This window comes from Conger conger, chromosome 7 (genome assembly GCF_963514075.1).
Source record: "Conger conger chromosome 7, fConCon1.1, whole genome shotgun sequence".
Lineage (NCBI taxonomy): Eukaryota > Metazoa > Chordata > Actinopteri > Anguilliformes > Congridae > Conger > Conger conger.
Window position 1 is genome coordinate 44,369,109 of NC_083766.1, and position 23,945 is coordinate 44,393,053.

The 23,945-nt window shown below is 39.4% G+C and overlaps 2 protein-coding genes across 5 annotated transcripts in view; one reads left to right on the forward strand and one right to left on the reverse strand.

Moving 5' to 3' along the window:
• rb1 (retinoblastoma 1) overlaps nt 1–23,945 on the forward strand; it is a 139,227-nt gene that overhangs the window by 113,976 nt on the left and 1,306 nt on the right. For 3 of the 4 annotated variants that reach the window (XM_061247871.1, XM_061247872.1, XM_061247874.1), the window contains 6 exons: nt 12,124–12,228; nt 12,564–12,677; nt 13,007–13,155; nt 18,830–18,860; nt 18,957–19,105; nt 19,366–19,412. In XM_061247871.1, coding sequence (XP_061103855.1) covers nt 12,124–12,228; nt 12,564–12,677; nt 13,007–13,155; nt 18,830–18,860; nt 18,957–19,105; nt 19,366–19,412 — 595 coding nt within the window. Of the gene's footprint in view, nt 1–12,123; nt 12,229–12,563; nt 12,678–13,006; nt 13,156–13,681; nt 13,894–18,829; nt 18,861–18,956; nt 19,106–19,365; nt 19,413–23,945 lie in introns of those variants that run through there. The other variant, XM_061247873.1, reaches the window with a different exon arrangement.
• LOC133132447 (small ribosomal subunit protein uS2m-like) lies at nt 4,907–5,713 on the reverse strand. The gene has a single exon (XM_061247893.1). The coding sequence runs from the start codon at nt 5,711–5,713 to the stop codon at nt 4,907–4,909; it is 807 nt and encodes a 268-aa protein (XP_061103877.1).

Genomic DNA, 23,945 nt, shown 5'->3' on the forward strand with positions numbered 1-23,945 from the left:
ATATCTTCCACCGCAGCATTTAACCTTGTTAGCGCTGACTTCTCGTATGTAACATTGAAAGATTTAAATCGATCCAATAGTGGGACTTTTGCTGTTTATGGATCGTGCAACATACATTTTCAGTGCCTTTGACCGAAATCAAATGCTTTCATTTTTATCTTTCTACTGACCAAGTACTCAAACAAATACAATTTCAATCAATTAAAATCAAGCAAATTCTGCAAAACATGTACAAATGTTCTTTGCTGTGAGCTGATTGTACAGTTGTCTGAACAACATTTTCATGGCTGCTACCGTTAGTTCAGATATACACTGTGTACTTATGTAATTTGGCTGTGATTACCTCTTTTAGTTTATTTTACAGAGCATGAATTTCTAGAAAGACACTCAATTGGTACATTTGTACATAATTGATACACTAAGTGTACATACTTACCTACTAGAAATTAATCAAGCATTCCTCTGAAAATAATCTATTTGGTTGTTTATTCAAAGATAATATTTGATTGAATCCTCAGCCACCTGCCCAGTGGTTAGCAGATATTATATTATTGCGTTGGAAGCCTTATCAGTGCATAGGTTAAGATAATGTTCTTGATGCTTCTGTGAATTTCCTGTCTTTTTCGTCTTTTGCCCATCCTTATCTCTTCTTTAAAACATAGTTTTTGGGTTGAATTTCCTGTCTTTTTCGACTTTACAAAATGTTTTCGGTTTTACAGTATTCCACTTGCTTTCTGAATAAACTCCACAAGTTTTGCCATAATAACTATTAATGACTAATAATTTGTATTTCAGGTGCATTGTTATGTTTTTTCAATATCTTGGTATGTACTGGTGTTCACTGGCCGCTTCTACCATAAGTTAACGTCCGTTCAATTGTAGTTTTTCTTCTGAGTAATGTAGTTTATGATTATGGTTTCGTATTGACTATCCCAGACACTAAAACTCTTTGATGTGAATTGGAGCAATATTTATAGAGTAAACGACAAATAACTGCACACCGTCTCGGTGTTCAGAACACACAGCTCACGATGGTCCGAACACCTGTTCCCCAAGGCCATAAGAGCCTGCCCAGTTCATAGTCTCTCGTTAGCAACCCCAACTTTCACCTTCTACCTACAGTGGATCACCATTACCATGTCACACAAGATATACACTCAGTGAGCACTTCATTACGTATTTATTATTTATTAGACTTTTTAGACTTCTACTGCTGTACCCTATCCACGTAGAGTTATGATGCATTGTGTGTTCAGAGATGCTCTTCTGCATAGCACTGTTGTATTGTGTGGTTATTTGCATTACTGTCACCTTCCTGTCAGCTTCTCCTCTGACGTCTCTCGTAAATAATAATAATAATAATAATAACATTTTATTTATGAAGCATTTTCATGCAATGGAAGCAGCCCAGGGTGCAGGGTAGACAGATTACTGAGAACAAATAATAAAATTAATGATAAAGCAAAAAAACAGTAACATAATACAAATAAAGATGAAAGATGGTTAAAACAAAAGGTATTACTAATTACAGTTAAAAGCCAGGTTTTCAAACGCTGTTTTGCAAGGTCCTCTGAGCCCACCTCTCTGATTTCTTTAAGCAGAAGGCTGATTCTGATATTTTTCTGTGGGGCACTTTAGGGACAATTAAAAGACCTGCTTCAGTGGACCTAAGTGTTCTCGAAGGGATGTAAAACAGCAGAGACTGATATAAAATGGTGCTAAATCATTTAGGGCCTTATACACAAGTACAATCATTTTGGCTCCCTGTCTCTTTTAGAATCAATTTCAATGCAGTGCAGCTAGAACAGGAGTGATATGCACTCTCTTTCGTGTTTTCATTAAAAGTCTGGTTTTGAATCATCTGTAATTTCTCAATTTATTTTTTTGGGCAGACCGGTAAAGAGAGCATTACAATAATCTAATCGACTTGAAATAAAAGCATGAATGAACTTTTCTGCATCATGCTGGGCCACACTTTGGCAGTATTTCTTAGATGAAAAAAATGCCTCTTTAGTCACCTTGTTTGTGCTTTTTAAAACTTAGTTTGGAGTCTAAAATTACCCAAGGCTAGTTACTTCTGGTTTAATCTGATGGGCTAGATTTCCTAGCCTAGTTGAAAAGGCATCCCTTTTTGCTTTAGGGCAAACCAGAAGAATTTCTGTCATCCTCATTTAATAAAGAAAATATATATTATTCAGCCATTGACTGATGGCAGACAGAGACGGGTAGTTTGCGAGCATAGAGCACTTGAATCATTCGGCTCAACACAGATGTAAAATTTTGTGTCGTTGGCATAACTATGAAAATTAATGTTATGTTTTCTTATAATATCACCCAAAGGTAACATATATAGTGACAAAAGAAGAGGCCAACTCAGGCGCATAACAAAAACTGCAGGCTCATGTCTCTAGCACCCCCACAGCCCGACCTACAAGCGAATCATGCGAAGGGGGGCAAAATATGGCAGGGGACTTTTTTTGGCAAAACTCCGGTTTTGAACGAAAGCAGTCCATACCTTTAGGAGGTGATAACCACTAATAAGCTGCCAAACCAAAAGGTCTATCATATCAAAACATAATCTAGGGATGTATAGGACTAAAAAAATCACATCTAGAATTTGCCCACCCAGATGGTACCAAATCGTCCAATTTTGGGGTTTGGCCCAAGGACTATTCCCTGTGCAACACCAAAGGCCATGTTGTAAATCTCTGACACATAGTCTCCTAGACTAACATGAATGAATAAATAAATAAATTAATTAATTTTCTCTTTAAAAAAATATGTTCGAAACTAGAACAGAGCATTTTCAGACAGGCCAACCCAGTTTTCCAAACGGTGAATTAGGATGCAATGGTCAATTGTATCAAAAGCGGCTCTCAAGTCCAGAAGAATAAGAACTGAGATCTTGCCAGCAGCAGCACTCAGTCTGAGATTGTTGGTTACTTTAATTAAAGCGGTCTCCGTACTATGATTAGATCTCAAACCAGATTGGAATTTCTCCAATATGCCATTTTTGTTTAAAAAAAAATATTCAGTTGGTTAAACTACTTTTTCAAGTAACTTGCTCATGAAAGTTAAGTTGGAGATAGGCCTATAATTACGCAGGACGTTATAGTCCGAATTAGTTTTCTTAAGTAGCAGTAGCAGTTTCACAGCAGCAGTTTTTAGACTGAAAAATTCCAGTCTCAAGAGATGTCTAAATTATGTGGAAAGGCAATTAACTTTTTTTTTTTTAAAGGTTGTAGGGACAGATTGCAAGTTGATGGTTTACTCTGTGAGAGTTCTGCCTCAGAGATGCCACTGAAATTCCGCAAAATTTCTGGCCTGTTACAAATCATATGCGTCGTTTGTATTTCTAATAATACCTGCTCTAATACTTGTTATTTTGTTGTTAAAAAATTGTGCACAGGCAGCAAATATCACAGGCTGGTGCAGGATTTAGTAGTCTATCAGTTGTTGTGAAAACAAGTCATTTCTGTCTGCAGAACTGCTGCTCACTGGTTTTTTGTTTTTTACACCATTCTTTGCCAACTCTAGAGACTAGTGTGTGTGAAAATCCCAAGAGAAAGTCCCAACGGTTTCTGAGATACCAACAATCATTCCACGGCCAATTTTCACCATTCTGATGGTTGATATGAACATTAACTGAAGCTCCTGACCTGGATCTACATGATTGTATGCACTGCTCTGCTGCCACGCAATTAGCTGATTAGATAATCACATGAATAAGTAGGTGTAATAAAGTCAAAATGTTCCTAATAAAGTGCTTAGTGAGTGTAAGTTAAGAGATATTTGTGTGCGGATATGCTGCATAAAACTTTTGTGGATCGTGTTACCTGCATTTGTAAATATTGAGACTAATCTCTCTCCATACTGACAGGCTCATCAATTTATTATTATTAACCTTTATTTATACAGGATAAGTTGACTGAGCACAGATGCTCTGAGTTATTATAACCTGGACTTAGTGTGACTGTATTCATTGTATTAAAGTGTTAGTGTTCTTATCACGCTCCTTACCCTCCCCTGGCTTTCCTTGCACAGGAATGTACAGAAATGCATCTGAAAGTGTTCAAAGAAAAAGACTGATACCATACAGTTATTGTAGATGAGTTACTCATGCAAAGTTCTTTTAAGACTAACTTTATAGTTATATACAATGTGTTTCTGATACATTGAGGCTTTGTGCAAACCTGCTGTGCTCAGATAAGTTTCTACTTGGGAGGGGTAGACATCTGTGACTTTTCCCTTGTCAGAACGGGAATCTGAATTTTGAGCTTCGAAATACAATTGGGGAGTGGTATTGCTGACTGAAAAATAAAGATATTGAAATAATCATGTCAATCATGACATCAAATAATGTCAATGAGCTGCAAAATGTATGCATGATCTTTAGGTGGGAGGTGGAATTTGCGGGGGTGCTGCGGGTTATTTGTATAAGCATAATGTAAATGCACCGTGTTTTGAACAGAACACAGGGAAGCGACCGCTTCCACCTTCCAATCCATACAATGGTAGTTTTTCTCCTTAGGAATGTGGTTTATGATTATAGTTGCTTATTGACTATCCCAGATACTAAAACACTGCAGTCCTGTGAAAGCATCCCATCATTTAAAAATAAAAGAAGCAATTCTACCTAGGCCGTGGGAAGTAGGGGTGCGGAGGGTGCTGCAGCACCCCCTGGAGTATGGTGGAGGACCTGCACGTTCACAAATAAATAAATAAAAATAAACAATAAAAAAAAGTTTAATTTCATTTGTATTGGTTATGTTCATATTCTAATGATATTTTGATTTCAGTAAGTGGCTGACAGTGGATTTTAGGTTCCAAATTTCCAATCTGTTTGGAAATAAATTTTACGACTACGTTAGGCCACACACTTCCGTTCGCATATAAGCGCGCAAATTCAGTACAAGAAAAACAAATGGGGGGAGGGGGAGGGGGAGGGGAGTGAGTGAGGGGTGACCGAATGAGTCTTCATAGGAGCCCCATGTTCTCGTGAGCCAGGTCTGGTGACCCCATGCAACAACTCCATCTGCTTCCTTTTCTCCTTGGCACGGTTAATGGTCATCTCGAACAGCTTGCAGTAGAGCTCCACAGAGGAGAGCGTGTCGTCGTTGCCGGGGACGGGGTAAGTAACCAGGCTGGGGTTGCAGTCCGAGTCCAGCACACCCACCGTGGGGATGTTCATCTTTGCAGCATCTCGGATGGCCACGTGCTGCTGGAATACATGATTGAGGGTGTTGAGGAAGATCATGAGGTCAGGGAGACGGACGCCTGGGCCGTACTGAACATGCGTGTTGGTAAGCAGGCCACCTTGCCAGAAGCGCTTATGGGCGTACTCCCCACATTCCTGGGCAGTATTCTCTATCAGGTGGCTGAACTGCCTGCGCCAGCTGACAAATAGGATCACCCCGCCTCGGTACGCCACGTGGGCAGTGAAGTTGAGTGCTTGCTGCAGGTGCTTCATTGTTTTATCTCGGTCAATAATGTCCTGCTCCAGCCGACAACCGAACAGGTAAGGCTCCATTAACCTAGATCTGCAGCCTCTTTTGTGGCCAAGGTAAACCTTAGCTTGAAATAGGTCCTTTAGGGAGAAAAGTTCTGACAAGTGGAAGTAGATGCGCTTGTTTCTTTGCCTGTGAATACAGTGGTTGATGTTCTTCTCATCAAGATATTTTGTAAATCTGGCTTCCATAACAGTGCAGTGCATTGCTGCTGTTGTATTATGTTTGTGTATACTATGCTTGCTATCCGTTCATCGCCTGCTTTGCGAGTGTCAGTGGTTGCTGTATCATCAACGTTTATTGCGTAAATCTGGCTTTCCTATGAGCCAGTGCCGTGATACTGCTGCTACTGTTGTGTGTGTGTGTGGCCTATATTTTGCTTTGCAAGTAAATAACCATGTCAGTGGTCGCTGTATTATCATCAATGTCATACAACGTTCACCCACCCAAAAAGAGGGGGGAAAAAACTTTTAAATATAGCATCATAACCACAGCACCCCTCCACTTAAGACATGTTCCAACGGATATGCATTCTACCTAGTTAGCCTATTAATTCACACAAGTCACATCTGGGGAAGTTGTTTGTTTATTTGTTGTTTTCTCTCTTTAGGTATTTAAGACTGTAGGTATTGTAGCCTAAATATTTTTGTCATGTAAGCTGGAGCCTAACTTAGACCCATTGTGGGGAAAGACTAAAGAGATACGTTTTTAGCCTAGCTTTAAATAAGGTGATAGTGTCTGCACCCCGAACATGGGCAGGAAATTTGTTCCACAGGAACAAATGGGAAAATTGGAAAAGGCTCTGCCATCTGTGGAACTTTTATTTAAAAAAAAAAAAAAAAAAAAAGGCCTGCACCCTGTGAACGGAGTATTCGTGAGGGAGTATAAGGATGAAGTAAATTGTTTAAATACAGAGGGGCAAGCCCATGTAAGGCTTTAAAAGTCAGAAGTAGTATTTTGTAATCTATTCGGAATTTTAACAGGCAGCCAGTGAAGTGAAGCTAACACTGGGCTGATGTGCTCAAATCTCCTTGTTCTAGTAATAATACGAGCTGCTGAATTTTGAATTAGCTGGAGCCCTTTCAGAGAGGAATTTGCACATCCAGACAAAAGAGCATTGCAGTAATCTAATCTTGAGGTGACAAAAGCATGCACTAGCTTTTCTGCATTATTTAGGGACAGTATCTTCCGAATTTTGTAGATATTCCTTAAGTGATAAAAAGCAACCTGAGAGATGTTTTTAATATGTGCATCAAACGCAAGATCTGGATCAAAAGTAACTCCAAGGTCTTTGATGACAGCACTTGAGGTGATGCAAATTCCATCAATGTTTGGCATATCATCAGATAATTTACATCTCAAGGACTTGGGCCCCGCTACCATTATCTCAGTCTTATCTGAGTTTAGCAATAGAAAGTTATGATTCATCAATTTCTTTATGTATTTAAGACAAGCTTCCATTTTGGATAGCTGGACAACTTCCATAGGTTTGACTGATAGGTACAACTGTGTGTCGTCAGCATAGCAGTGGAAGTTAATGCCATGTTTGCGAATAACTTCCCAGGGGAAGCATATATAGAGAGAAAAGCAAGGGCGCGCGCGCGTGTCGCTTGAACAAAGGAAAGGTGGGAGTAGCTAGCTTGAGTAAACTAGTTCTGGGTGTGGAAATGAGTTAGAGTTAGCTGTGAGAAGGGACTACTTGCGTAGTTTTACTCTATATATGCGCAAAAGACGGCAAATCAATTCACGTACATATATATGTAGCTAACCAAACACATTACAATGGTAGGATGGTAAATATTGAAACACAGATTCACAAAAACAGTTAAGACTAAACTAAACACTGGCTATGTCTGAATGTTTGTTTTCTTACTGAGTCCATACGCATTGGATCCAAAAGACGTGCTGTCCTTATAGGAGCCGCGATGGTGCTGTGAATGCGTGTCCTGGAGAGATGCGCATGCTGGTGCGCTGATGCGTCATCTGGTCCACTCGGTTGCTGGAAGGATGTTCGTTGCAGTTGTTCTTTGGTGAGCTTTGCAGGGGTAAACTGATGTAGCGTTCCGCGTACACCAGTTTCCACTCGCTATAGGCCACCAAGTTACCGCGAGGTAACTGCGTGTGTCCATAGGCCTGGTAGTGCGCTGTGCAGCATTCAGCCTCTGTCCGAGTCTCGGAGCAGATGAGCTGAAGCGAATGGCCAAAAAGGGTGCGTCGAAGAGAAGAAGCAGAAGAGCAATCCCAAGAACGTGTCTTGCTCTTATACGGGAAAGTTTATTGCTCCCGCCATTACGGGATTGGCTGAACCAAGTTAGACGTCATTCGTGATGGACGTCGCGGAATTTTCCTGTGGGAATGTGGAAGTTGTAGTCCCTACAATTTCACCTGACTTTTCACCACAAAAAATGTTTAGCGGCTAATGTTAGCTGTAGGTAGGTGTACCATAATGTTAAGTTACTTGGTTTACTTTGTATTTCTTCCAAGTTATTATTTTTATTCATGAATGAAATATATGTTGACATTATCAAAGCATTTTGTAACTAGACGCCTAAACGAGGAGTTCAACAACATAATGTAGGCTGTTGGCTTGAAGAAATCGTATCTGATCTCCAACAACAACCTATTATTTTTTGCAGTGGCTGGCTTCATGATAACGTAAACTCAACAAGTTAGCTCACTATGTTCTAAACAGTGCAACTTTCATGACAAATAAAAAAAAAAAAAAAAAAAAAAAAAACTTCCAGATCAGCTTTGGTTTTTGTGTGTGTCTAAGTCTAATCCCTTCCGTTTTCTTAAACTCTTGGTATGAATCACATAGCCAATCCATTTCAACATACAGTGACATGGTAATGCTGATCCACTGTGACATTGTGGTGGTGAAGCTGTTGCTAACCGGAGACTACGAACTGGGCAGGTGAATAGGTGTTCGGACCTTTGGTCTTGTGCAGTTATTTGTCATTATCTCTATAAATACTGGTCCAATTCACATAAATCAACTATAATCATAGACCACATTTCCCGGGAGAAAAACTACCGTGGACTGGAAGTTAACTTCTGGTGGAAGCGGTCACTTCCTTGTGTTATGTTTGGAACACGGTAAGTTTAAGTTATGGGTAGCGCCATCTTGAAGGAATGTTTAGACCGTGGTCGCGAGAGTAGGTAGAGCGGAGGAACGGCCAATTACCATATACGTCATTTTCTTCACCACTTCATTTGCAAAGCTACAGCTGATGCACCAGCAAAGAAGAATGTGAATGACCAATAGGAAATGTGGACTCTAAGGATAAAAAAAATAATATATATATATATATATATATATATATATATTTTTTTTTTTTTTTTTTTTTCTGATTTTCTCATTGTTATGCAGAATGGATTTATATAATAGACGAGTATTTGAAGATTCCAAATCTACCTCATTTTTGACCAAAATTGAATCTGATGCAGTTAAGTATTCTGTAAAAGTGAGAGCTGCGCGATGTTACCCCCTTTCTCATGATGAGACAGATGTGCATTAGGAAGGCTACTGGCATGAATTTCTTGCTGTCCTCCAGGCATGGTATTCAGCAGCTGAATGGCCAACGCTTTGATGCAAATTGCTCAATCGAGCTGTGAAGTATTTTTGTTGTCAAACAATAGGCTTTTAATTCATTACAGTCACTTGATGAGGATGAGCCGGTAACTCCGGCGATATGCCTCAGATCTGATTTCAGTTTTCCACAGAAACTAAGATGTCGAATAATCTCTCAATGGATTGTTCTTAATCGCGTGACAATTTCCTTAACGTGTTTGAGGACAAGTGCACATAGCAACCCATTCATTTTTGTGGTAAAACAGGGGTTCAACTAGGCCTAGATGACATGGCATCCATTAAAAAAATATTTTGATGGTGCCCAGTCTTTCTGTTTTCATATAAAAGTTGGATGGTTGACTTGGAACAGAAGAAAACAAAGATCTAAGGGCGGGGGGGGGGGGGGGGTTGCTGCTGCAACCCTCTGCATGCTCTCTGTACAACTGGGTTCCACCAGCTGTAGTTCAGTTCAAACATTGCCTAGTTAGCTATAACTTTAAATCCTACTAATACTCTTGATTTTTGCATTGCTAACAGTCCTATGGCCTACCCCTACACTCAGCAGGTGTGATCACATTTTCTGCACACAGCATCATTTTTCAACACCGTGGCATTTTGCATATTTGGTAATAGAGATTTCATTCATGGATATGATTTTTCAATAGTTTTAACGTAACGTCAGTGTTAAAACAGTGTGCGAAGTAAAGTGTGCGCTCACCACATAGTGGCAGCATTTCAAGAGGTGTTTGTGTCAAACGGCTCCAGCCCTTGTAGGAATTGGACCTGGCCTAATGTCCCTGAGATTGGGAGGATTGCTGAGCCTCAGGGCACCCAGATGGCCACATCCTCCAGGAAAAGGGAGTTGGTGATACTCGGGGAGTTGATTGTTATATGTGTTTAGGTTTTTGTAGGAGAGGGGGGTCCAGGTTTATGGGGTGTTGGGACTCCTTGTGGGACAGGGGTGAGCTTAGGGTAGCACAGGATTATTTCAACTAGGGACCTGGGGGGGCAGGGAGGATAGAGAGTGAAATAGGCAAGGAGGCCCAGACAGAAATGGTTAAGGCTAAATATAATAGTGAGAGCACTAATAACATCTTTTTAAAGCATAATTTTAGCAATGGTGTCTTGGAACAGCAGGGACTGAGGGAAAAGGTGAGGATATGGAGAAGCAACAATCTGAATGGCTTTTGTCTTTTTTATACTTTCTAGCATTTAAACATTTTTTGCATTGTAAGAAATACAGAGACATGGCTTGGGGATAATGATAGGGAGACATATAATATAGAGAGGTATAAACTTGTGAGGAAGGGCAGATCCTATAGGAGAGGTGTTGGTGTGGCTATTCATGTAACAGAAAATCTTAATGAGATTCCAGAAATTGACCCACACATGCCAAGTGAGGATATTTGGATTTAATTTATTGGGGATCAAGAAGAGTCTTAACATAGGAATGTGTGACTGACCACCAGGCTCAGATAGTAGTGTGAATACAATTCTCTAAAAATATAAAACAAGCTTGTCAGGGAAGTGAGACTATTATCATGGAACTAAAATGACCCCAATATTAACTGGAATTGTGTGACTGGACAGGTGACAAAGGTGAGGAGAAATGCAGATGCTATAAATTACCTCTTTTTCACAGTATGTCAGTCAACCTACAGGAGGGCAATCGATTCTAGATCTGGTGTTCTGTAATGATTCTGCCAGAATTTGCAGTATAGTGGTGGTGGAGCCACTTGGGACAAGTGATCATTCCACAACAAGTTTTGATGTATTTTGGCAAATTAATTTAAGTCCAGGATTTTCTATTTTAGGCGTGCCAACTCTCAAAAGATGTGATCAAATAGGGGAGTAGCCACTGAGTCCACTGATTTTCTGCTTTCACACTCTGCATTTTCTTTTTTATTGTGATTGCAAAGCAACAATAGTATTATCTGAAAATATTATTTTGTATTATTCCATTTTTTTTGTCCGCATACTCCTCCCTCAGTTCTTGAGATATCCACACCAAACCAACTGGAAAACATCCTGCATGATCCTGAATTGTGTACCTTTTCATTATTCCCATTAATTTCTGAGATATTTAAGGTTTTCCAGGGAAAAAAGTCCCATAGGAATGAATGGCGCAATGTTCAGTTTCTACAGGGATGACAATTGGAATTCTTACATAAATGGTAAATGGTTTGCATTTATATAGCGCCTTTATCCAAAGTGCTGTACAATTGATGCTTCTCATTCACCCATTCATACACACACCGATGGCGATTGGCTGCCATGCAAGGCACCGACCGGCTCGTCAGGAGATTTTTGGGGGTTAGGTGTCTTGCTCAGGGATACTTCGACACATCCCAGGCGGGGGATCGAACCGGCAACCCTCCGACTGCCAGACGACTGCTCTTACTGCCTGAGCCATGTTTTTTAATGTGTCATTACTCTAAATTTTTTAAGTGCTCGGTGGGTGTATGTGGGTGTATATAGCATGCAATACCACTTTTGTTCAGTAACAAAATGGTATCGATTGTTGCAACCACCGAAAGAAACTTTTTACTTTTTACTCGACACCACTAAGAAACGTTGTCATGAGGACAGGCACTTCAAGCCATATTTCATTCGGTTAAGGAAGATAATGAAGTGAAAGTAGAGTCATAATTTCTGAAGATGAGGATTTATATTTCCTTGTACTGGAGGAAATTTCAGGAAGACATGAATGTGACTAGATTATCACGGTTCAAATTGGTTACTAATCTTACATTTTGTTTGGAGTTAGCTTGCTATGTAATTCACCTTATGCACAATCTGATTTAAACCCGTGGGCTGATATTTGTCCTAGTTTTTTTTTGTTTTATATTTTGAAAATGCATTTGTTTCACTTGACAAAAGTTCACTATTTAAATTTTTAGAAAGCTGCTATTGTTTTCCTTGATTATTGCTGAAACCTCACCAATACACAGTGAGTGAATATCACTGATATAGACTGAATACAGCTGATGGGACAATATCTTCTTTAGCTTTTTTCTTTGGTTCACTTCTTAATCATTCCAACAGTTGATGATGTCAGCCATGTACGCCATCTGCAAGGTGAAGAACATTGATTTGAGATTCAAGACCATCGTCACGGCCTACAAGAACCTTCCCAACACCAAGCAGGAGGTGAGCACTTGCAGCAGGGGCAACATCTGTCTAAAGCAGGGATCATTGAATCTGGCCCTCAAATTCAATTCCAGCCCTGGTTTCCTTTTCATGTAATTAACTGGACAATTACTGCTGCTAGCCAGACTGCCTTCACACCTGACTCGCAGGTAAAGGTTAGGTGGAAAACCAGCAGTTCTTGGCCCTCAAGTCCTGGTCTAAAGGGTTTAAATATTGCAAACAATTTAAACTAGGTGTGTTATAAACCGCATAGGCAAGGGATGTAGTTGGAAGCGTGTGCCTATACTCATCTGAAAATGAACATGGAATGACCCATGTCATCTCTCCTGCCACAGACCTTCAAAAGGGTGCTGATTCGTGAGGGTCAGTACGACTCCATCATAGTCTTCTACAATCTGGTGTTCATGCAGAGGCTAAAGACCAACATCCTGCAGTACGCTTCTCCAAGGGTGAGATGCTGCCCTCTCCTGGACTTCCTGCCTATTTGATCATTAACTTTTTTGTGTTCAGTAGTGGCCGAGGGAAGATACATGGCCACCATATTCCTTGCTTTTGAAATTAAATTATGAAATGTTTTATTGCATCAAAATATTTTAAAAGGCTTACATTTGCAGATTACTGGCCTTTCAAATGACTGAAACAATTGCAGTTGAGAGTGACTATGATGTCTAAAATATTAGAGGTATTGCATAAGTGAAATCGCTTAACTGTCCAAAATGTTTCTATTTTGTCAAGAGGTATTTCAAATGTATTTGCTTCCTCTTTACCTCCCTCCCAGCCACCCACCTTGTCACCAATCCCCCACATCCCCTGCAGTCCCTATAAGTATCCCAACTCCCCCCGGAGGGTCCCAGGGAGCAATAATGTGTACATATCCCCCATGAAGAGCAGCCGGATGTCCCCCAGTGTCATGACCCCCCGCACCAGGTCTGTGGGATATGTCAGGATCTCCATTCTGTTTCAGGAGTGTTATTGGTGCATGTATTACATTAACTAGAATGTAAAATCTAGTGAGCTATAGTTTATTAAATCTAACTGTGTAACCTTATGTCAACCTATTTGGATTGTGTAGACTATCAAATAGTGTGCCTTTTGTTTTTCTTTTCTTTTTTTTCCTTTAAACCCCTTTCAAATATCCAGAGAAAAGCACTGAAATTAAGTGTTGACTTTCACAGTCATTTGTGTATGGAAAAGGCAGGCCACTGAAAATGGAACTTTAACCTGCTGAAATACAGCTCAAGCTTTTTTTTCAATCAGCTGTTAGCTATTTGACCTGTTCAGACCAGCCCCCAGCTTGACATGGTTTGACCAGCTCAAGCAATGTTTTGAAGCAGCTGGTAGCTGGTTGACCAATCAATGCAATGAGTATTCTTTTTTAATTGACATCACCATTATCACCATATTCCAATTCTGCACTTGCTGTAAATATAAGACGGAATATGTCTTTTCACAGTTATTTGGATCTTGTCGCACAATGCATCAACAATGAAAGATGGGATATTACCATGGCTACATCGGACAGTATGACATTTTGGCCAACAAACATTGGTGTTCACAGAACATTCTACTGCTGATGGAACAATCACTACTGGTGATGAAAAGCAATGCAGTTCTAGAACATTTAAGAGTTGTTGAAAATAAATAAAATAAATACAGTCCAAGTAACCTTCTCTTCAAATGGTTCTTACTTTGGAACTGACAATGTTTATACTTATTTCCTGGTGTAGACTAAATACATTCAAAATTATACATGACTAACATTAACCACAAGAAGGAGCCAGCTGCCTGCAAAGTATGTTGATATGAATATAAAATGGATATACATCTATACATATGTGTATTTTAAAAAAAATGTATCCAGTGAATATGTTACTTGCAACATGTTAGATATAGCATTGTGACTTGGGCTTTTATTACTTTTGGAAATAAGTAAGTCATATGGATTCCAATGAATGACACTGCTGACTGACTTCACAAATGGATACTGCAAGCTAAATGCACTTTTCATGCAACATTATACAAATTATGAATCGAAAAATCATGTTTCATAAATGTATGATGCCTGTTTGATGTCATTATTGATAAATTACCCATATTCAGTGGCAGAACCAATTAGTTTTATTCTTGGTCCTATTTGTGCTATTGGGAATATTTAAATATTTGGAATTGCAGAATTGCTGGAAACAGAATAATTATAATAAGTATGCTGAGTAATCACACTAATAATAATAATACATTTGCAAGAGAACTGAAGCAACCACGCTAATTATTCATGTTTAATTGTACCCAATACCTGTCTACTTGCATTTGCACCCTGCGAACAGAGCATTTGTGAGGGAGTATAACCAATAAGTAAATCATTTAAATACAGAGGGGCAAGCCTATGTAAGGCTTTAAAGGTCAGAAGTAGAATCTTTAATTTAACAGGCAACCAGTAAAGTGAAGCTAACACTGGGCTGATGTCCTCAAATCTTCTTGTTCTAGTAGGAATACGAGCTGCTACATTTTGAATTAGCGGGAGACCTTTCAGAGAGGAATTTGCACTCCCAGATAAAACAGCATTCATCTTGAGGTAACAAAAGCATGGACTAGCTTTTCTGCATTATGTAAGCACTGTATTTTCTGAATTTTTGAAATATTCGTCAAGTGATAAAAATTAGCCTGAGAGATGTTTTTAAAATGTGCGTCAAATGCAAGATCTGGATCAAAAGTAACACCAAGATCTTTGAAGGCAGCTCTTGAAGTGATGGAAATTCCACCATTATTAGGCATATCTTCAGATGATTTGCGTCTCAGGGACTTGGGCCCCATTACCATTATCTCTGTATTATCGGAGTTTAGCAAAAGAAAGTTGTGGGTCATCCATTGCTTTATATCTTTCAGACAAGCCTCCATCTTTGACAGCTGGACTTCCTCAGGTTTTACTGACAGATCCAACTGGGTGTCGTCTGCATAGCGGTGAAGTTAATGCCATGTTTGCAAATAACTTGTCCCAGGGGGAGAATATATAGAGAGGAGAGCAAGGGCCCAAGGCTGTTTCAGTGCTGTGGAAGGATCTAAAACCAGATTGGAAAAACTTCCAATATGTGATTGGGGTGCAAATGAACAAAGTTGTTTTGAAATAGCCTTTTCTAGTATTTTAGAAAGGAATGGGAGGTTTGAGATAGGCCTGTAGTTAGACAAGTCATTCACATTTAAGTTTGTCTTCTTAAGAAGAGGTTTGATGTAACAGTGGTGTTCCAATCGCTGACTGGTATAAGATTTTGAAGAATTAACTATGGTATTAAACTTAAGGAGATCTATTGGAGCAAAATAGTTCAGATCCTTATGAAAATTCTGCTTCCATGTGTTGAGTGGATGGAAGGGCAGACCCTATATGAGGGGTGGTAGAAGAACTTTGATTCATGTGCCTGATTTTTATAATTTTGTCATCAAAGAAATTCATGAAGTCATTGCTATTCAATTATATTGAGAGACTGTGATCAATATGATTTCTAGTCAGTCTGGCAACAGTGTTAACAGGTGTTACATTACATTACATTACATTACATTACGTGGCATTTAGCAGACGCTCTTATCCAGAGCGACGTACAACAAAGTGCAAATCAATCACAAGAACAAGTGCAAAAGTAGACCTGAGAGGACAGTACAGTTCCGAGTCCTAGTGTAAACATACAGAAATTCAGAACCCTTGAAGAGGTGTCTAGTATTGTTTCTATTTTCATCAATTAAGGTAGAGAAATATGAGGAACGTGCTGTGGAGAGGTTTGTTTATAGGTTAGTTTATGCTGTCTTTCCAGGCATGGAGCAATACCTGCAATTTGGTAGAGCACCATTTGTGCTGAAGTTGGCATGAAGCTTGCTTGAGAGCATGAGTATGGTCATTGTACCAAGATGCTAATTTCTTAAGGCAGACTTTCCTCTTCTTAAGAGGTGTGATAGTATCCAGGGTTCTGCAGAATACACAATTTATGTTGTTGGTCAGCTGATGAATTGAGTTAATGCTTGCTTTTGTGTATGCATTTTGGCTGGACCCAAGGAAATCCCCACAGTACACAAATGAGCCTTGGAGCTCATTAATAAATGCATTTGCAGTCCTGGAGAAAAACTTACAGCTAAAGTAAAAAGTAGGATCTGGTGACACATGACAGACTTGTGAAAGTTGGAAAGTAATTCAATAATGGTCTGACAAAACTTTTGGCATTCTTTGAGGATGTGTTTCGATGATAGCAGGGCTTATGTTATTGTATTCCTACATTTCCAAAAAGCATTCGATAAGGTACCACATGACTCGTTATCAAAATGAGGACGGTAGGAATTGTAGGAGCCATTTCGAAGTGGGTTCGGCATTGGCTATGGGAAAGGACACAAAGAGTAGTAGTTGGAGGGGCCTTATCCGAGCAGGGTATTGTGGGAAGTGGAGTCCCACAGGGATCGGTGCTGTGGCCACTGCTCTTCCTCATTTACATAAATCACCTAGACATGGGCATTAAAAGAAATTTAGTTAAATTTGCAGATGATACAAAACTTGGAGTTTTAGCTAAAAGTTATAGACTATTAAAGTAATCCAGGAAGACTTAAACAGAATCCAGATGTGGGCAGAAACCTGGCAAATGAAATTCAATACAACTAAATGTAAAGTTCTACAAATAAATACAAAAATATAAAGCAGGACTACTTCTTGGGGGGTACAAAATTGGATAGTGCTCAAGTGGAAAAAGACTTGGGGGTCATAGTTGACCAAAGCCAATGTGCGGTAGCAGTAAAGAAGGCCAATAGGATGTTAGGATACATAGCCTGGAGTATTGATTATAAGTCCAAGGAAGTTATGCTCACCTTATACAATACTCTTGTTAGACCACACTTTGAGTACTGTGTGCATTTCTGGGGACCGCACTATAAGAGGCACTAGAAAAGGTTCAGAAAAGGGAAACCAGATTGATTCCAGGTATAAAAGATAAGAGTTACAAGGATAGACTTGGGATGCTTAATCTCTTTAAGCTTAGTAAAAGGAGGCTAAGGGGGGGATTTGATTGAGTCTTTTAAATTCATTAAAGGGATTAACAAAGTGAAGTATAGGGAATTGTTCAGGTTGAGTTCTGTTAGTAGAACGAGAGGACGCAAATGGAAATTGGCTAAGGAGAAATTCCATACAGATATTCAGAAGTATCTTTTCACACAGCGTGTGGTAAATGTGTGGAATAGCTTGCCAGCGCATGTAGTGGAGGCAGAAACACTGGGGGTTTTCAAGACCAGGCTTGATACGGTGTTCGATTTTATTCAGCTTTTAGGCAATTTAGGTAGTGGGTACACAAGCAATCATTGCTGAGCTGAATGGCCTGTTCTCACCATTACCTTATGTTATGTTATTCTATATTCAGCATAATTCCATAATGACAAAGGTAAAAACAAAACATTGCCAATGTTTTAATATCAAAACCCAAAATCTCTCTTTATATTTGTAAGTATTCCGACCCTTTGCTGTGGCAGTCCAAATTGTGGTCAGGTGCATCCCGTTTGCTTTAATTATCCTTGAGGTGCCAAGAACGTGATTGGAGTCCACCTGTGGCACAAATAATTGATTGGACATAGTTTAGAAAGGCACAAACCTGTATATAAGGTCCCTCAATTCACACTAAATGTCAAATGTCAAAAAACAACCCATGACGTCCAAGGGAACTCTCTCCAAATAAATAAATTGTGGCAAGGTATAGATCAGGGCAAGAGTATAAAACCATTTCTAAAGCTTTGAGTGTTCCCAGGGGATTGTCTCCTGCTTAGTCTAATCAACTGTACTTCGCTCTGGATAAGAGTCTCTGCCAAATGCCAATAATGTAATGTAATCATATGTATCAAACTGGCGCTCATCACTAGAACCGCAGTATGTGTGTGATTGAAGATGTGCGTCTGTCCTTAATGCAAATGCATTTAAGGGTGGATCACACAAATAAATGGCGGAGATATTATAAGTGTGGCTGAATTTTCGAAAGTTCATGCAATTAACGAGGGTCGAATTGTGCATGGGAATGTTTTGATTAGTTATCCTCCAAAACAATCGTGGAAAAGAAACTGGGAATTGAAGCTGCCCAAAATGTTAAATGTGACTTCTGTGACAAACACCCAGCCATACAAATAATTATGCCAGCCAAAGCCCAGAGTTAAACCCCATAGAACATTTGTGGAGAGACCTGAAGACTCGTACGCGGGCGCTTTTCAACTAATCTGACCGAGTTTGAGAGGAGGATCTGCCAGGAAGAATGGGATAAACTGCCCAAATTGATTGATGGCCAAAAATGACAATTTCATCAATTTAAAGTAAATGAAGCGTATCAGCCACATGATTGGCCCAGTTCTGTTGTGATAACGGTGTGTTCCCTTGGATGTCTGAGCCACTTTAGCCGGCACAACTGCCAAATCAAACACCTCCTCACAGGTTTGCTGTGGTAACATTTTCTGCAGTCGTGTGCCATCGCATTCTGTGCTGTTTACGCTAAGTTTTAATTTCTTGACAACTTGTAAATCAGGTGATCTTCATTTTGTTCCATGGACAATAAAACTAACTGTTTTTGTGTGCATGTGTGCACGCACGTTTCTTCCTTAGAATCCTGGTTTCCATTGGTGAATCCTTTGGGGTGAGTTTAAGGCCTCAGTGTTGACACTCGCTTTCATGTATCTGATATTCTGGTTTTAGACACACCAACAATTTCTATTTTATTTTTGCTTTACAGATAAGTTCATCAGATAAGTTCTCTAAGATCAATCAGATGGTGAGCAGCAGTGATTGGAACCTGAAGAGGGGTCATGATGGAGGCCCTGCACCCAAGCCGCTGAAGAGGCTGCGGTTTGACACAGATGGACAGGATGAAGCTGATGGAAGGTGGGATATTTTGCCTCGAAGCTGTCTTCAGTGTTCCGATTTGGCGTTTTATGGCACTTTTCTAGTCACAGAAACAAAACGTTCTCTCTAAAAACAGTCCTCAGTACACAGCCTCAGAAATTAAAATGAAAGCAGTCCTGTTGATAGTCATCAAGGGGTTTGTCTCAACAAGGGGAAAATCACAAAATTGTCCTGAAAACACATTTGTGAATAGAAACGCATGAACTCACATTCTTTCCATATGTCGTTTTCTTTTACAGTAAACCCAGTGGAAAGTCTACGTTGATACAGAAACTGGCAGAAATGAGTAAGTTCATCATCTGTATGACCATCCATTCAGTGGCACTGGAAAGGGTGGGGGGCAATGTTTGGCCCCACCTTTGCTGTATCCTGGCTAATTCCCTAAAATTGCAACACAGTAAAAAGACATTGCAAGCAATCCTGCCCCCTCAAAGACATTAGGTAAAATAAAGCGTGCAAATGTTAGTGAAAAGTGAGTGAAGCCCACAAGCGTAATGGTTTGGCTCTTCTGCTGAAATAAGGAAGGTTTCCTCAAGTAACACAGGTTGCACATAGGGGTCACAGTCACAGAGAAAGGCCCCGCCTGGAATTAGCTAAGTTAGTACGTATATGGACAGTGCTAGCTTTTGGCAACTTTTGCCAACTTACACTTCAAAAGAACTGAATGCCCTCATCCATTGAAATGCACGTCCTTAATAAACTGTCTCAATCAAAGAAATGAACTTCATACATATACATTTCGTAATATTAATATGACCTTATTTACAATATTAATATTTACACTTTATCTGTTTAATTGTCCCTACTAGTAACTTGTGATAATAGTTTATACATTTTGTGTGAAACCATTTTACTGTCTTGACCCATTTCCCGCTTTGCTCTCCTTGCTGGGTAGAGCCTATCGATTGAGCTGCTTCACTTCTCATCAATTCTAGCAGACAGATTCTTCTAGTGATCGGAACTGCATACTGTTGTCACTTTTGTCATTTTTATTTTGCTAAGGTTTAGCGCATGGAATTAAATAAATAAATAAATAAATATAGACTTATATTTGGTGGAATCAACATGTATACAAAATTGGGATGCAAACTGTATAAAATCAGTAACCATCTGCCCGCGTTACCTACTCAACTACGGTAACAAATTTAAAGGGAAGTGGGTAAGATTTTTGTGTTAATACGTTGTTACAAGACCATTGTAAATCCCTTCCTATCGTTCATAAAGGCTCACTGATGGCTCACTCATTCATAAAAATATCCACTGTCTCAAGTCGGCAAGCTAACTAATAGCTAATTTGCTTGGTGCTACTGATAACGAACTGGTATCGTTTTATAACTAGATGTGTATTCTTCGCAATAGTATACAGACTTTCAGTGATCAATTTGGGCATGTTCATTTTATCTATTTACGTGTTGAATCTTGCGTGTTGAGCTAAACCTGTATTTGTCTCAAACTGTAAGCTGTAGTTGCATTGTTTATGGTATACTATCATATCCTAGTTATATAGCCAGCTAGTTCCATAGCCAAATAAGTTGCTTGCTCATAATATAGTTGGTTAGCTAAAGTGAAAACTTCAAAAAGACTAAACGTATAAATTGTGTTGTGCAGCACCCTAAAGTCAACATTTCATGAAGTCACCGGTATTTTCTTACTAGAACACTACGAAAAGATGGCAGACTCTCAAGTTTGTCACTGTCAACTTTCCAAAAGAGTGCATGTTGTGGTTTAAAGGTTTTTGGTGCTGCAACTCCTCTCTTGACCGTTAGGAGTCCGAAATTACCTATTGTACCTTTAATGAGGATTTTACTGGCAGCAGTGCCACCAGTGAATTAATGTATTTCTGTCACCGCAGGAATATTGTAATATATTTACAATATTGTATACAGTGGAAAAAAAATTACAATAAAATTTAAACGGTCAAATGCCTGGTAGCAGCTGCCTAACGAAAACTTTACAGAAAAAAGAAAACTACTGTAAAAATATAATTATTTACTGTAAAATAATTTTTTAGTGTAGGTAATTACAGCATTAATACAGTAACTATTCTCTCAGCACAGTAGTATTAGACTATTTACTGGTACTGCTGCCACACAAAACAGTTAAACTAACTTTTAAAATAAGACTAATTAGTGACTCTTTTTTTCCAGCAGTCACCAGCAGTGCGAGGTGGATGGCATACCGGAACTATTACCTTTTTGCCACGTAGTTATCAAACCAAATTTACAGTTAACATTTTTAATTTTATATAGTTTTCCTGCTCAAGGGTCATTTCCCCTCAGTGCTTTTTAATGTATGCTACAGTACATTAGCCTTCTGTATAGAAGTAGCTTACAGTTTGTTACTGTATCTGAATTTAAATAATATTATTACGTTATATGAATGAATATACTTTATAATACATTGTTTAAAGAATGAGGTTGTGTAATTGTTTGCTCATAAGAAGATACAATTTTGTAGATCCTGATCCGAGGTAGACTTGAAAATCAATTGCCCAGAAGTATAATAACATTTACAACCGTTTGATTAATATTTTTAAGCAGATGTCCAATTCAGCCTGTACGTCCAACTCACAGTACCAAAAAATGTGTTGTATCGATTCAGTTTCATCTTCGGCGTAATCTACATTCTGCAGAATGTTCAATACTCCATCAATGCTGCATTTCTTTGCTGGCTAAAATTCTATACAATAATTTCAACTGGAAGGCTTTCATAAAGGAATACGAATCTATTTTATATATAGATTTGTATATCACATTCCATGGGAGGGGTGCATCAAAAAGCTGTTCCCATTTGTACTGAATTTTACATGGTATATCAAAAGCACCGTTACTTTTTAAATAAAATAAATTACTTTATTAATATTACTAGTTTATTCTGGTTTGTATGGATTCAAACCAGAATGAACTTACATAGTCACAACAAAACTATTCACATAAAAAAAACATTTCTAGATAGAATTGAGATGTAAATACTGGGCAAAAGTTTTGGGCAGGTGTGAAAAAATGCTGTAAAATAAGGATGCTTTCCAAAATAGACATGTTAATAGTTTATTTGTATCAATTAACAAAATGCATGAACAGAAGAAGTGAATGAACAGAAGAAAAATCCAAATCAAATCAATATTTGTTGTGACCACCCTTTGCCTTCAAAACAGCATCAATTCTTCTAGCTATACTTACACACAGTTTTTGAAGGAACTCGCCAGGTAAGTTGTTCCAAACATCTTGGAGAACTAGCCACAGTTCTTCTGTGGATTTAGGCAGCCTCAAATACTTCTGTCTCTTCATGTAATCCCAGACAGACTCGATGATGTAGAGATCAGGGCTCTGTGGGGGCCATACCATCACTTCCAGGACTCCTTGTTCTTCTTTACATTGAAGATAGTTCTTAATGACATTGAATGTATGTTTGGGCTCGTGTCCTGCTGCAGAAAATTTTTTGGGCCAAACAGATGCCTCCCTGATGGTATTGCATAATGGATAAATGGTAAATGGTTGGCATTTATATAGCGCCTTTATCCAAAAGCTTCTCATTCACTCTTTCATACACACACTCACACACCAACGGCGATTGGCTGCCATGCAAGGCTCGTCAGCTCGTCAGAAGCATTTGGGGGTCAGGTGTCTTGCTCAGGGACACTTCGAACCGGCAATCCTCCGACTGCCAGATGACAGTTCTTACTGCCTGAGCCATGTCGCCCCATGTCGGATAAGTATCTGCCTGTACTTGTCAGCTGAGGAGACCATTAATTCTGACCAAATGTGTGAAACAGCCAGCTACCTTTCGGTTTACACCAATCAGAGGTAAATATACAAGAATCATGTAATTACGTACACAAATCGAATATAGGTCAGCATGCATTGTCTATAGGGGAAATCAATATACTGTTTACTAGTTACCATAAATCGCCTGGATTGGACCGCCAGGCTTTATTTGGAACTATTTGAAGCCTACGTGAACCACATAGCTGCCTAGTGTTTTTGACTCTCCATTGACTCAACTCTCTCTTTCTATGGCTCTGATTAAACCCCCAAAATTAATACTATCATTGTTTTTTGGTTACCAGGGACGGTGCATAGTCCCTGGTAGCAAGTAACGTTATGGACCCGCGGTGGCGCAACAGGCTAAGATGCAGCAGACTTGCAGTTGCAGTTTGCTGCAGTTGCACACCTGGGACTGGGGTTCGATTCTCGGTCCTGCCAAAAGCCAAGTTTGGCAGGCTCACGTGGAGCAGCATAATTGGCTCGCTGCTCCAGAAGGAGGTACTTGGCAGGGTTAGTAGATCGCCGCCCAATAAAGCACCTCGGGCGCCTTGGAATCACGGCAACGGGCATGAGACGAGATGGCTTGAAGAAGGCGTGTCGTTCTCCTTCGGGACGGGGTATGGGCGGTGTATCTAATACTAGCTCTAATTGAATCAGACGGGGTACATTACATTATTGGCATTTGGCAGACGCTCTTATCCAGAGCGACATACAACAAAGTGCATACCCATAACCAGGGATAAGTTCGCTGAAAGACCCTAGAGGGAAGTACAATTTCAACTGCTACCTGTACAACAAAGATAAGGACGAGGGCCAATTATTATTATTATTTTTATTTAATTATTTGAGGTGGAGGTGCCAAGCGGCCTGTGGAGGCTGAACGAAGAGGTCTGGCAGGGGTGTAGGGTCTGATGATTTTTTGTAGATAAGCTGGGGAGGCCCTTTAACTGCTTGGAAGGCTAGCACCAATTGGCTACCAAATTGGGAGAAAAAAGGGAAAAATCCAAAAAAACCAAGTAACGTTATTGTTGTGTTGAATGTGGAGAGTTCAAATG